Genomic DNA, 16,541 nt, shown 5'->3' on the forward strand with positions numbered 1-16,541 from the left:
AGGGAGCCCGGAAAACCTTATTTAGGAATATGATAAATGCGGTAAATGCCAAATTCGTGTTAATTCGTTACAGTTAGTTAGCGCCTACGGCGTAGAGCGTCTACGCCACGCGCTACAAGCTCACGTAGACGCGCTACGAAACTTGTCGTAGCAAACACCAGTGTGTTTTCGCTATAATGTTTATTTACTTTGCTTATTTATATCCTAAGCAATATATTATATTCACCATTATCGTCAGCCTGCCGCCGTTCACTGAACGTATGTAGGTGAAATCTGATAATAGTATTTAAGACACATTTTTGTCGTCTTATAACGGACCAAGTTTTATGTATATTCGCAAAGTTAATTTGCTTATTTATATAACAAAGAATAATTGTAATATCAAAATAAAATAATATACTTTCAATCATTTCTACAAAGTGAGATAAAAAGAGTTGATAAACTATTTTGTACAATCTACGGTTCTACATGCTACAACATATTATATTATTTAACGTGATATTATTTATTTTGCTAATGCAATATAAATGTTCGCCTTAATGATCATCCGGTCATTATCGACCACTTAGGTTCGAGTGTTTCAAGAGGAATGTGCACATTTACTATCGGTACTATCAGTAATTGTCTCTAACCTGTCTAGTTAGATAGGTTAGAGACAATTACTGAATTAGTTGCGTTGCCTGAAAAAACTCTTGAATCTACCTTCCGTTTAATAACATTTAAAAAAATATATTTTTACTAAATGTTTTAAAGTGTCATCCATAGCGTGTGTATTTCCCTGTAGTTTACTTTATATCTATGCCAAATAACATAAAAATCGGTTCAATAGTTCGTGAAATAAGCACGTTCACAAAATACTTTTTTTTCGTTTTTCCACACTTTCCTCAGATTTTTCGCTCATATTAGTCATACTGTAATAATAAAAAAATGTTTAATCCGAATCAGTATTTCCTGAGAGTAGCGCGTTTAAACAAACAAACTCTTTATAATTTAAGTTTTTGTAAAACAAAAATATTTTGGTATTTAACCGAAAAGCCTATTAACGCTTTCAAATGTTTTGTTTATCTCGATCTAAATACGTCAATTCAATTTAAGTAAACAGGGGCTTATTACTATCTGTAGGAATCAGATATTTGTACTCGTAGGGCCTCGCTTTGACGGCAAATCCCGATTGTCGCGGATAACACCGCGCTAAGGGTTGACTTTTAATAAGGGATCTTAGAGCGCCCCTCCGAGACGGCTTTTTATGAATTTGGACAAAGTTCTTTGTACTTTTGCTCGATCTCTTCTTCCGTATTTTCTATTTATTAAAATAGAGTTATTAATAAGTTCAATATTTTATCAAAACACACACACACTCAGCAAAATTTAGTATCTGAAATTGCGAAACCTACTGTCTTGCTTTTAATTATTTAATATTTCATGATGAATGCAAAAACTTCAGTAATTTTGGCGTGAAGATTAACTAAGAAACACGTTATACACACACACATTCTCATCTATATAAATGTGATAGGGCGTCTAATCTATCTTAATAGTTTTATAATGCAAGCAATAATTATTAATTCATTCCGGCTTGTCAAATAAACAGCGGACGTAAGTTGGGTAATATTATTAGTGTTGATTAATAATAAGCATAACAGCGGCTGGCGTACTCGTATACGACCGACGACGACGAAGTTCGGGTGCGGTCGCCCAACTCGCCGGGACTTGGTCCGACAAACAACGGGCCTCATTACTTATACTGCGGCTCGTTGGCCGATCCCAAACTTTGCACTACCCCGACAGTCGACACTATTAAAAAATTAAACACAACTTGTCAATTCAACTTCAAAGAACACTGAACGAAGTTTTGGAGTTGTTAAGACGTTAGTCGCTGTCTGTGTATTATGTGATTCTTGAATTGAAATGTTTATTTTTACCCTTTATGTCTAACTACAGCTGTAGACTAAAATGTATTCCACGACTCTATACGCGAAAATAAAAGCCAGCGAAAATTGTACGTTTTTAGAGTTCGGGAACCTATGGCTAAGACTTCGTTGCCTGTCCATCCGGTCCGTCTGTCTGTCTCCAGGCTGTATCTCAAAAACCGCTATAGCTAGACTTCTGAATTTTTGTACAGACTGTGTATATATTATGTTGCCACTATAAAAACAAAATATAGTAAAAATAAAATAAATTATATTTAAGGGGGGCTATACAGGGTGTAATAAAAATAAGTGATAATACTTTAGGGTGTGTACGTGTTCCTTGTAGAGAGTTCACTGTGAAAGTAGTAGCGCTGAAAGACCAAAACTTTTTTACACTTTTGTATGGGGAAACTCGTGACGCTCGGGCCCTTGCCCATACAAAAGTGAAAAATATTTTGGTCTTTCAGCGCTGCTACTTTCACAGTGAACTCTCTACAAGGAACACGTACACACCCTAAAGTATTATCACTTATTTTTGTTACACACTGTATAATCCCATACAACAAACGTGATTTTTGTGTGCCTTTTTGTTTGTAATCAATAATGGCAACAGCTAAGCTGAAATATTTACAAAATACTCAGTTGTATTTATACTTTAACAAATAATAATAATATTTAAATAAAATAAAAATGTAGGGAGGCTCTCGTACAAAAAACACAATTTTCGGCCTATTTTTACTTTATAACGGTACGGACCCTTTCGTGTGCGACTCCGACTCGCACTTGGCTGGTTTTTTCAGTATTAAAATGCATTCTTCCTCGTAGTCTATCCAGTGGCTGATCTAGACTCTTGTATTTTCGAGCCTTAACACTTTATAACATTAGAGTAACATAATGTTCTTTTGTATGAACAAATGAGTACAAGTAAAACGCGACTGGCATCAATCAATACTCTAATTATAAACCTTTTTACATCACCAACTCGCACAGTCAAAGCCATTACACAAATAAGGCTAATAAATCGAACAAACGTCTAAAAGTTGGGCATCACCCGCCGATCTAAGTCTTATTTACGCCCCGTATCTCGGCGCGAACCTCAACTATCAGTTAATGAAACTTGGAGAACGTCCCCGAACCAATATGGCGGCGTCCCGGGATTTATTCCCGCGCCGATACCATCGGATACGCTCACCACACAATTTAACTTCGGTAATGCGGATTTATTTGGGTATCAAAAAGAAATTATAAAAGCTAGGATCCGTAGTGGAGCCTGCTCGAGATCAAAGATAGCGATTCCTTTGGTTAACGCTATTTTTGAAGCCTCTGATGGTATTTCGGAGATTGATAGTGACTTTTCTATAAGCTTATTTGACTGGCCTTATGTTACGTACGAGTATAATATTGGGTAATAGGTATAAGGTATGTTTATTATATAAAGTGAAGCGATGTTTAACAAAATCGGCCAAGTGCGAGTCGGACTCGAACACGAAGTGTTCCGTATCGATACACAGCAAACATAGAAAATATAAGTGCCTACCTCTTGCCATTATTGATATAGAGCGAAAAAGGCCGAAAAAATCACGTTTGTTGTATGGGAGCCCCCCTTAAATATTAATTTTATTTTGTTTTCAGTATTTGCTGATAAAGCGGCAACAAATACACAATCTGTGAAAATTTCAGAAGTCTAGCTATAGCAGTTCTTGAGATACAGCCTGGAGACAGACAGACGGACAGACAACGAAGTCTTAGTAATAGGGTCCCGTTTTTACCCTATGGGCACGGAACCCTAAAAATGATGTCGACAACGTAAAATACAATCTATATTTTCATAATAATGGAATGGTATACGATCATAGTGTCTACGAAGCGAACGTGATTTCTGTCGCCTCCGGACTTTATATCGCGATCGTTATAAATTTGTAGATACATTTTCGCGCTCCGCCATACCTAATAGAGACTAACACGTAACTTTAACGACCTATTTTTCCGCTGAAAAGACCGCGTGAACAACAAAACAAAATAAATTTTCACAACTCTCTCTTAAACTGTTCAAGAAATATTTGATACAGAAACTGTAAATAGTGTCAACGGGGTTAAAATGTTCCTTGTGGCTTTAAATTTTATACGGGAGAAGATTTCGTAAGTTTTATTTTGAACAAAAATACAATATTTAAAAAAGCAAAGCACATCTAAAATACAGTATTCCAAACAGAATGGAAAGGGAAGTTAATCCTATAATTTGTTTTTTTTTTTATGCTGAATGTTGTGCCGCTATAATGGCCTAGATTTTTTAGAGTACGTCTATATAAAATTTCATCCAAATTGGTTCGGTGGTTTGAGCTAATGCTAGAGCCAGTGTGGATTTTCTAAATAAAACTCGTTGAGGTAGATCCCGATTCCCGTGCGCCAAATTCAATAGCTCCGGAATATGACATGTCCTTGATGTGTGGATAGCATGGTTCCCCCGCCCCGCCCCGTTCCCGCCGAGTGAGACGTCCCCGCGATTTTCACGTACTCTTGGCGCGGCTTCAGCGGAAAACCGAGTTGGAAGTCGGTTTTAAAAGTTCCTAAGTTATAGCCGAGCCGGTAATCGAATGTGTATGGGGTTCGATCGATCGCCACTGGCACAGATGCGTTTGGCATCAACTATTTGTCGTTTTGCATGATTTAGGTGTAGAAAACTTTTACTCGGGGCGTTGATTAAATTGCTTAGAAAAGTTTTCCGCCGTCATGTGTGATGTTTATAGTTTGGTGAATATGGAAATGACTTTATCCTTATCATAGCGATTCCACTTACGTGCAAAAGAGTTGCACGACACCCAGTCAAGCTCGGAATACATTAGACTCATAAGTGAGGAATTTGGTAAAAAGTAACAAAAGTGTTTAAGTGACTCAATAGCGGTCGCGTGTTGGCGCAACACCTCGCATAGTTGCCAGCGGTTGACATGCAACGAAAGTGAAATAACTTTATTTATTCCGAACATTTTCTTTGAAAGAATTTCACCAGTTTTGAAGTGGATAGAGAAAATGTTCGTAGCTTGAAAAATTTTCGACCAAAATTATTATGTGTGCTACGATTTGTTTTGATTGCGCTAAGAGGTTTATTTTATTTATTGGAGGTTTGTGTATTTAAATATGTACATAACGCCGTTTCTAAAGCTAAAGTTCGTTGCAGAAAATCACTGGTTTATTTTAAAAGTTGATTGAAAACGTTGAGCCTAAAAGACTGATCGCTTAAACATCCATCAGTTCCGTAGGCTAGATTATTTGCAATCAATCGGACAAAAGAATAGGGGAGTTATTTCTCTCCTTCGCCAATTTATCACTACAATCATTTGTTTCGTCGGCATTGTTTACGTTTTCAGCCGAACAATACTCGGATATGATTAAAGCTTTCTTGAAGTGTGCCTTATTTTTTGCGTGGATCTTAATGGCACTCGAAAATTGTCACGAGTGAGGTTGTTATTTTTTTCTTTGAAAGATAAATGAAATTGTCCCTGTCTCGATATACAAACGGCCCACTGAAGCAAATAAAGGAAAATACACGACATTAGCGTGTGCCCTCGAAGCCTTCCGAGCGAGGAGCTCCATTATAATAAACATTTGCCACATTTAAAGAGGTCAGACTTTCAAAGATAATTTAATAATAATCAAATACTTAATCCGAAAACTCGAAGCAACGAATTTAGCTAACGGGGAGATAAGTTCGGTCCTTAATAATTGCTGATTTTACATCTGCTCACCGACTGTTTTTTAATTACATACCTTAAACTGCTTAAAGTGTATTAATTACACTTACATTAAAATTATTAGGATTTATATAATCTTTAGATTTATAAAGAGTATGCCTCAAAGAGTACAATAATACGTGCATCAACATGCACAAATTTTTAGTACTACAATGAAAATGTATTACTGCTATTGTTACGATGCTTTGTTACATCGTAGTGTACGTATCTCTGCTTCTGTTGAAGCTATAAATCGTCAGCCGTGTTTGGACAATGCAGTTTTTGAATTCTCCATAGACGATCTGCGAGGCGTCGAACAATTATAGTCGGGGATTCATCACATTCACCGTTTTGAATATTAATACGTAGCACTAGTGCTGTGTCTTGTAATTGCGACACCGCGGGATAGGATCCTTTATCGCCGTTTGAATAGAGTCGACACCGGCGGGAGTCGGGAGGACACTCGTATCCGGGGACCCGCCCGGTGATTCTTTTTGCTATCGCGACTCCGGTAACGACTTCCCTCACAAACGCATTGAAAATGCAACGATTTCGAAACACGTGCGAAAACCCCCGACACCGTCGCTAGACGCTCGTCCTTTGTTACTCCGAGCCCCGATTGTTCCAATACAAACGGAAATATTGCCGTTCGTGTGAAAAATGAATATTTTCGAGCCGAGCGTTTCGCCGTTAAACTACGGGAATTTGTTTGCCGTGCACGTCAAAAAGTTGCGTTCGACGTACCGAAGCAGATTTCTGAGCCCCGTAAACGGGTATTAAACGGGAATGTCCGCCGACGGTCGCCGCTGGTGAAAAATTACTAGATGGGTGCGGTTGAGCGGCGCTTTTAGCCCAGTTTCGAAGCGAAGTCGCGGCACGACCCGGCGATTTCCTCAGATCGCCGCTCAATTTACCGTAACGCCACTAGAAGTTGGCTCAGACGGCTGGGACGTAGTCCACAGCGGCTGACCGAAACTTATAAAAATCAACGAGCATTTCCCGTAATTAGAGTATAGTAATCGGTCGAAGTGGCCACTTAATTGCGAGCGGTTTTATTGTCGGCGCGGAGACTGGGGGCCGAGCAATTTGGCGGTCTGACCGCAGCGGCGCATGTTTATTACAGACATGAACCTCGCCACCCTCGATTTGCATAACGGTCCCGCTCGTAATTAGAAACCATCTCGGCCGGCCCTCCTTTGAGCTGTCGCGTCTCGGCCGCCGACTCCTGACATCCGATGCCTTGTATTTATTCGCTCCGAGGATGAGCCGTGTAATCCGCATTAGTGCTAGACTTAACGCTGTCTCCGTTTAATGTCCCGGGGACCTTAGCTCGTTTCTGAGCTCAGAGCCTAACCTGAGCACAGAAATTTTGCTGCTCAAAAGTATATAAAACATATATCCGCCGAGCCTCCTACGGTACGTATAAATACCGCTCCACGAGCGACGGCATGGGCACGAGGCAGAATTTCTCTAGAAAATGTCTTTAAAAATTATTCACCCGATAAACCTTATCCGACTTCGTGAATGCGACTCCGATATTTTAAAACCAATAATGCTCGGCCTTGTTTCATATTAACGTCGCATGTCGACGAAAAATAACGGACAAAAATTAACATTCGCATACTTTCATAAATCACCGGCGTATTATATCGTGACTAGTTTAACGTAGACGTCGCATTCATAAAAGCGGTGATAGTTATTTTGTGTACAAAACGAGATTTGTTTACCTTCATTATGTGGAAACATGGTAGAAACTTGTTATTTATTTTTTAACAAGACAGATAATAATCAGAAGTCAACACGATATTTTACAGATTTTTATATTATATCAATATATTATACTGCAGATATCTACTTAAGAATGTGATAAAAATAACACGTGGAACTTTATAACTTGTATGCGGTATTTTATTTATGCACAGTTTTAACTCGAAAATCGGAAAGTAGGTCATTTTGTAAGATTTCAGAGCGAGCGGACAGATTTATTTGACAAGTGAACTTAATGAAACCTTACGCAAAAATTAAACGTTGCAAAAAGGTTAATGCTCGCTTAAATTCATAAAGTACGCTTTATTTTAATTCGGACGTATGTCGAACATCCAGGCCAGACTGAAGGTACATTTGTAGAACTGCTGGACGACTTTTGCAACTTATTGCAATAGCAGTAAGGTTCAACTGGGGTGCACCGATACTGCTGGGGACCGCACAGCCCAGAGGGTACAACTGGTAGATCGCTCAAGGCGATTGCGTAGACTGGCAGTTAATAGCGTAGCGCCGCCGCCGGCTGCGAAATACATTGTTTTAATTACGAGTCCAGCACGTTCCCGGCTGCTGGCTCCGGCGGTATCACTGTTAGTAGATATAGATAATGCCCGGCTCTACGTACTGCCTCATAGATATTACTTACTAGATGTTCCGCATGGCTTCGCCCGCGTAATTCATGTCTATTGTAAAAACCCGACTGCATTATAATATCTTAAGTGTCACCCAAACATGCGTCTGTCTGTCTATACCTCTACACGTTTAAGCCGGTAACCGATATAAAGTTTTGTATGAAATAATTTATTGCCCTGGGTTTTACATAATTGCGAAAAAATGTACTTTAACTTCGCGATCAACGGCTTTCTGCGTGAATAAGTTACAGTTAACATTAAGTTAGGTAACATTTATAAGCGTTTTTCCATAATATGTAAAAGTAGGTATAATTAACTGGCATAATATAGCCAGTTAAAGTTAAACTACATGTTCTATTTTACATGCCATTTACCTGGCTGAAGTAAAACAATGCCATACAACAGCTGATTCAAGTAAGTAAAAACACAAAGCCGTAATCATGGCACGGTTAATCCACCGGCGGTGTGAAGCGGGAACGTTGTGAATATATCAACAGTGTAATCTGTAACAGAGGCACGGCCGCCTCATTATCAGGAGGCTACACTACATAATTCTACCCTACACTACGTAGCTGTACTACATAATGCTACACTACACTACACGAGATACGACGCGGTAATGACGCTAACCGATATCCTTATTTACGGCAAATTGACGATGCTCACGTCCATTCCGAAACACAAAGTTTGGAGGAATTTCACACGAGATTTCAATATAAATTTTGATTAATTATATTTAAAATTTATACGTAGCGTGCGAACATAATTTATTTATTTATTTTACTATTTATTTCAGGCATCTAGGCCCATAATACAAATACCTTACAGACTAACATACATATTCATATTATAATAAATACCTTAAGGACTAACATACATATTATTATTATTATACACTTAAAAACTACACTTTGTCACATGTTGACGGCGACGTGACGCGCTTCGTTCCGGAGTCTCCCCCCGAAACCTCCGGTAGACCACATCCATCGGCCAGAATAATATAAAATAATAATATCATTATGTTTATTAAATAGTCTGTAAAATAAAAACTAAGCTAATTTTTCTTCTTTCCAGGAAATTCTGAAGCAGCCCAATCACAAAATGGAGTTCAGAATATTTACGGTAAGTTTATATTACTCGTTAGTTGTTACCTATATTACAAATATTGTACCTACAGCACAATTTCTGACTCATAGAGATGAATAAAATCAGTAAGCCTTAATATAGTTCAATAATTGCTAAAAGATAAAGTTCTGGAAACTTGAAACTTAAAATTAAACCATGATATTATCAAAAACATGAAGTAATATTAAGATTAATACTACTTTTAATAAATAAGCGTAAATCTCGGGCATCTCCGAACCGCAAATCCGCTTTCAATAAAAAATAATTTCAATATTAAAATTCCATTTTAAATCTTCGCGAGGGACGGTGAAGTTTTACATTTTACAGTTGTACTTTTTATGGGGCTGGCGTTCTACGGCACTCGGAGTTTTAAATGTCTCTCAAAATTGTAAAAAACGATCCCCGTATCGGAGTCGATTGTGCAAAAGCGGTCACTTGTAACTTTTTGCCGCCCTTTTTCTCTAATTGCGCCTCTATGGGGTGCTCGGAGCGGACTCGGCGGCCATTGTTTTTAAGCTTCCGACTCTATATTGAAAAGTTTGCGGCGATTTATATTTTTGTTTTCCCCTCCGTGAAAGGGCTTAATCCATGAACCGAATTCCTGTTTATAACTGTAATTGAATTGTTCGATGAGTCGTTCTTTTTCGTTCCATGTTTAATACGCCCCCGTGGATTCGTTCGCTGTAAAATGGCGGAGCTGTCGGCGATTCTATTCACGAAAATACACTGTTCACTGCGAATATAGTCGGTCTTATGTTTTACCTTCGTATAGTCTAATGTGATATTGATTAATGGTAATTTTTATGCGTGTGACAGAAGAGGTAATTGTAATCCAAAACACAAATTTTGGTGCCAATAAGAAGCGACGAGTCTCTATTTGATGTAAACAGCGTCGAGAGGAAACAAAATCCCGGTATAAAATACGTAAATAGACAAGAATGTTATGTGCAACGGGCTTTTGTGCAATAACTCTAATTTGTCCGCACATCTCTCATAAAATAATCAAACACTGCCACACTCCCAGGACCGCGGGCCGCATTCACATGTGACCCATTTAAACCGACGGAATGAACTACCTTAATTAGACTGAAAATTCTGATTTCAGCATGAAAATATTATAATGACCGAGATGAAATAAAAATCCTAAGTGCTCTATTTAATTAGAACGTCATCGTCAGGGACTAAACGGAACATTTATAACAACATATTTTTTTAAATAACTCTTTACTGCGAATAGTACAGTTACTATATTAATTATTGAGAGTTGCTTTTAAATTTTTAGTTATAAAACTTTTTGAAACATACTTTACTTTTAGCTACTGCAATGGTGTGCTTACTTGCTGCGCGTACTTTTTTGTGAATAATGAATATGATCGACTATGTTACACAAATAGGAGCGCATCGGAGTTGAAGCCGTCGTCCTGGCTGAAATACGTCTTGGATCATCATTTTCATTCATCTTTTGAGTCACGATAAATAATACTGATAAAATAATTTGTTTTATGTAAAGTGGCATCCATAATTAACACACATTCCGCCATCCATATTTCCATTTCCACAACTTCAAAGGCAACTTTCAAAAGTCAACCGCAGCATCAGTCAAAGTTGCGTTTCACCTTGGTAGGGGGTAATTAAAATTTTCACCCATTTACGTTCCTAGGAAAACTAATTGAAACGGGTAAATAGAAATAAAAGTAGCGGGAGGCGGAAGTAGCCGGGGCCAGGAATATTGGGGCCCTCGGGTCTCAGAAACAACTCATTAGCAATAATTACCTCAACTTAATTTGTGGCCATGAGACCGTAACACTATTTATTTACGAATTACTGAAGCCGGGTTTTCGATTGAGGTAATTTGTTTAACTGAATTGTCGTATTTGCAATCGCTGCCTAAACGCGATAGCAAAACGGTTTTTAAATAAAGAATATTTTCCATACATACCTCATGTAGCAAAGCTGAAAGCAAGTAAGCTACAGAAATCTCTACACAAAAGGCCCTAATAGTAATTGCACAAACACAAGTCATCACAAACGAAGCTTAATCGACCACTCCCCGGACTATCTGATCCGAACGGAGCGTTAATAGGAACGTAATGTGACAGCTAATTTCCTGAAAGAAACGCCCAACCTTCAAGATTTTTATTATCCGTATCAATAGTCTCGTCACGAACCTCCCCTCCACCCCCTGCACCTCCCCGCGCGCCTCCCCCGGGCTCGCCCCGCGCACTCATCAAGCCTGGAAACTTACGAATTAAAACGTGATTAGATTTTTAGCAAATGAATTCAAATTGTTACAATTGCAATTTAGATTCAACGATTCCTCCGTGGAGTTTTTATATTTGCTCAGTTTATGTGCGTTACCTTCATCCGGTTTAATTTTGTTTTACTGCACTTACGTTTTTACCGTCTCTACATCTAGTGTCAGCAATATTTTTTACTGCCTCGAGGAATTAGTATTTTCGCTGTTTTCTCTATTTTATATATTTTGAAATGTAATTTGTAATTGAACTTTACGACATCTTAAGTCTTCACTATGACTTATGACTTAGCGCCTAGCGGCCGTATTGTTAAGATCCACTTTGGCTTAGAGTTCGATACCCGATTTAGATTGTTTGAGGTTTACTTACACCAATGTATTACGTAGTAGTACTAAGTACCTACTGTGTTCTGTAATCACAAAATACTAGGCGTATATCAATGTTTAAAAAAATTACCCGGACTGGTTAAATATCAAAAATCTTAAAACCCTAGCAACGACGCTGATGATGACCAATACGGGCGAGCTAAATGAACAGGACAGTATTACAGAAGCTGAGGTTTACTGGGAAACGCTCGTTTCCTATAAACAGAACCTGAACTAATTGGCCCGGTATGGGAAGTACCGCAAATGCTCTCCATGAGATTACAGCCGGCCGCTCCACAACCAACTCTCGCAGATTGAATCCTCGCATTATTAACCAAAATCTTAGTGGCTCTGAGAATCGTTTTGTATTGCCATATCATAATGCCCGATATTGCAATTTGGATCCTCAAAAATCTGTGTAATTAATAGCTAGAAAGCTAAGTTTACTGAACCATGCCTGATGCTTCAAAGTTTTCGTATTAAATTGTCTCGCTATGTTTTTGTTTATCTTTTTTAATAAAAATAGTTGTCGCATTCGGTACACCGTCTCGAGTAAAATATGATTCAATAAGAAACTTTCTTCGTTATCTTTTATCTGAATCTAATCTCGGATTAGAATAAGTCGCCAGCAACAACACAATTCCCAATAGCGTCATTATATCCGAAACGAAGCAATTCTTTAAACAAGCTTACCCGAATGATTTACGTCGGGGCATCGAGTGAAATCTTGCACCATTAATTCAACACGGAACGTATTTAACCTCGTTAAACAAAAACCGACGCCGTAGACGTTCGCTAATCCGACAACCGCTTAACTTAATTTGCCCTCGCTCATCAATAACCTTTTTGACGTGAAAACCATAATTCTTCGGAAGCTGAGTGCCACAGTTACAGGCGTTTTCTTAACCGAAGCGATTTCCAACTCCGCCAATTTTAAAAGTACATCTGTCATCTTCGGAACCGGGTGGCCAGCTTTTTAACAATTAGGGGCTCGAGCCGATCCATACTAATTACGACACAGGCTCCAGTAGCTCTACCATGAGTTTAAAGTATTTATCGATTACGATTACGTACATTTTAAGTATGGAAAATTTTACCGCGCCTCTAGCGGTTACTTGCAGAACTAAAATCGCCATACTAAATATTTACGTAGTCGGTATCGAGTATCAATAAATGCTATAGCTTTAAACTTATGGTAGAGCTACAGGGCAAAATGGAATTATTCCTGCGATAGTTATTCCACGTGATACTAGTGTACCTAAACAGTAAATAGGCTAACCTGAAACCTTCATACATGAATTCACCGGTAACAAGTCAGCCGGCGAAGCGTGTAGCCGCTACGAAAAAATCATATTTCCAACGTATCTCCGGGTACTGGGTAGACTGTCGTATAAAATTGTTCACGTATAGAGCTCTCGATTGGAACAGTAGATCAAATTCCGGGCCATTTATTCCCAAATCGAGTTATTGCACCTCTCGCTCGCTTTACACAGGTCATTTGCGGGAATTGCAAATATCTAAATGTAAGATAAAAAGATTTATGCCCCACTTGGAATGTTACTCACGTCTCGAATAAGGGACTATGTTTAAAGCGTACTCGTACTCGTATGGCCTGTCAGCGAACTCCACGTGGGTCGGCCTATCAAAATGTATGAAGCGAAAGGCCTGTATAGGTCTGACCCGTCACTCATGTGTACCTAACTATACGAAGCCTTACAACGTATTAAATTACTTTAGGCAGAATTTAGATTGTAATTAGTTCGCACCTATACCTAATCAGAATTAGCATCAGCGACGGCAACAACCTTATTTAATAATCCTATAAGGGCATCAAAATTTAATGGAATTGAGCGTTACTGATAGCCAAGAAAAATATGTCTAAAGCAAAACCAAAACTCCCACTTTAGATGGAAACTTTTAACTTTGTTATTAACTTTTTGCGAGTCGCATAGCATATATATTATTATTTATTATTTTGTAGGAACCAGGAAGCGAATGCTTAAGTGTCGTGCGTTCCGCCGTTTCCCTTTTACGAGGCTTTCAACATGTTATAAGAGATACAAACGTAATCCACAGACTATAGCGAAAAATATTGCATCGTAAAATTTGAAGCACTCCGTGTGTACAGAGCGCATCGTTGTTTTATTTCACATTTAAACTTTTGTCCCATTAAAGCGTTTGTTTGCTGAAAATTCAGAGAAGTAAATCGAGTTATACGTGTAAAGCCGTGCGCTGTTAACCGTTTATTTCGCTCCGTACAGTCAAGCGGGCATTCCGCGCGACCCGGCGCGGCGAGTCCGGGCTTCGAGTTAACGGTTATGACGTTATTCACAGGTCGCCCACCGTACAGTTTGCGCATAACGAAAATTAAATAAAGTGCCCCGACTATGAATAATAACGCGGCCGGCTCCTGAGCGCGTTACCAGCAGTAACAATTTGAATTTATATCAACGAATGTTTGCACTCGCGAATTGCAGACTCGTTAGTGTTTCGGAAAAGCCCGATAGCGGCAGCCCTATCTCGCTTGTATTATTTAAAAAACGCGCTTTAGCCATTACGTTTTTATTCCTCAAAAAGTGGTTTTAAGCATTTTACGCATAATATCTCATTTAAGCCCCTCGAACTGGGTTTCGAAACGGACGCGTCGAATTCTTCCGTTTATTTTATTACTTTCCCACCGACGCAGCTTGGTGGTAATTAAAAGTATTGCAATGCCTTCCCCACCGGGATCTTCCGTGTCAGCGGGCTCCAATACAACACGACGCAAATAGTTCAAAGCAGATTCACAATAACGTCGAGTTCAATTGTGTCCACTGAACTACGTTAACCCAGTTCTACGCACATGGCTCTTCCTCATGAGGTGCTCTGGGGCATTTATCGATTGTGCTGCGGCTATCCCACGTCATTCGCATCTCGTACACCCCATACTGAACTCAGTTCAGTTTGTTGGTGTATAAGACAACTGTCTTGGCTCCGATAGTTTCGCCCTTCGTGAAGTCGCCCATAGGGCTCCCACACATAACTGCGAATTCGCATCGCGTCGCAAATATTATCTGCGACAAAATTCATAATAAAAAATGTGACATTGCGATGCCAATTCGCAATTTTGTGCGGGAGCCCTTACTCTTAGATATGTATATACAACTGTCTTGCCTCTGTGGTTTCGCCCACTGTGGACGCTTTCACATCTTCTCACCTTAGTTTCTCAGGTCCAGTGTGTACGTGCCCCTGGAACCAGTCACCTGGAGGCGGGGTGGTGTCGTGAGTTCCGCTTGTTAAATCAGCTCTTGTGCGCACGCCAAGTCTACGTGACGCATTAATTGCGGGCGGGGCTGATAAAATACCCCCTCTTTATTATAACAAGTGGTTACTTCTTTGTTATTAGCTCAGGGCGCACGTGAATTATGAGTGGTGTGGCGGTTTGAGGTTCGTTTACAGGGTAATTATAAATTCATTACTCTTTCGAGCCCCGGTATTATAATCATCTTTATCTCGGTTTTCGCTTGTAGGTTTTTTTTTTGTGTTGATGAGTATTACAAAAGTAGTAGTAGGTATATTTTATAGTAAATACACTGTAATAATTCAACGAGTGAGAACGTTTTTACAAATTCATGGGCAGCGTCACAGATTAAACAGCTGGGCTGGCGCGGAGAGTATTCCTCTTGTCTCATTCGTCTGCCGGAGCACGCACAAAATGGCCGTCCTTTATATATATATATATATATATATATTTTTTTTGTTTTCATAATCAAAATAGACAATTACAAGCACATTTACGTTCGAAAGCGTGTCGTCGTCCCAACACGCGACTGCTTTTAATATCGCCCAAAAATATCATTGGAGTGAAAAATTCATTTTGAACACGCGACGAGTGGCGGGCGCTAGGCTGGAATTGTTTTATGTGCTGCCGACGATTATATCATTATACTTTATTTGCTTCAATTAACTTCTGAGGCCTTCTCTTATCGCTCCAACAATTATACAAGCAAACAAGTATTAATACTTTTCAACTTAGGATTAAAGTCCTTCTATAAATAGTTAACAAAAGCATGGTCTCTACAGAGCTTTTAGTTTTGAAATGAAAATAACCTCCTCTGAGGAAACTAATGAACCGATTGATTTTTATTTTCAAATTCAAACAAATACATTCCAAGAACGAAAAAAGAATCCTGACCTACGTAACCCCCAGTAATATCTTCTCGGCCAACAGTTTATCAACTTTCTAACACACTTCATCATGCGGCAGGATTTTTATTCTCTCGTTAACACCTGTCGACCCTTTAATTATTCTTCATGTGACCGTGTTAGGTGGTGCCTGTGCCCGGATTTATGAATAGGAACCCGCGTCGTTAATAACGATTACGGCTCTTCGCCTTAATTTAATAACGTCTCGCTTCTAAATAAACTGACAAATGAAATTATTAATTCTTTTCTATATTTATGATTTATCTTGTCTTTGGTGATGGAGGTTGAAAGTATGTTTTGAATAGATGTCCCGCGCGGCTTCGCCCGCGTAATTTAGGAATTTCACAGAAACCGTACATTTTCGAATAAAAATAGCTATAAATACTTTTTTCACGTGGTCTACTCTATATAAGTGCCAAATATTGCTATAAAAATTGCTCCAGTAGTTCGTGAGATAAACCCTTTCTAATATTTTCCCCGTTTTTACCACATTTTCCTGAGTTTCTTCGGTCGTATTAGTCTTAGCGTGATAATATAATATAGCCTATAGCCTTACTCGATAAATGAGATATCTAACATT

At 38.9% G+C, this 16,541-nt stretch overlaps 1 protein-coding gene across 2 annotated transcripts in view; it reads left to right on the forward strand.

Moving 5' to 3' along the window:
* LOC121726471 (leucine-rich repeat neuronal protein 1-like) overlaps positions 1-16,541 on the forward strand; it is a 198,682-nt gene that overhangs the window by 142,988 nt on the left and 39,153 nt on the right. For both annotated transcript variants that reach the window (XM_042113968.1, XM_042113891.1), the window contains one exon: positions 9,106-9,153. In XM_042113968.1, coding sequence (XP_041969902.1) covers positions 9,106-9,153 — 48 coding nt within the window. The remainder of the gene's footprint in view (positions 1-9,105; positions 9,154-16,541) is intronic.

This window comes from Aricia agestis, chromosome 1 (genome assembly GCF_905147365.1).
Source record: "Aricia agestis chromosome 1, ilAriAges1.1, whole genome shotgun sequence".
NCBI lineage: Eukaryota > Metazoa > Arthropoda > Insecta > Lepidoptera > Lycaenidae > Aricia > Aricia agestis.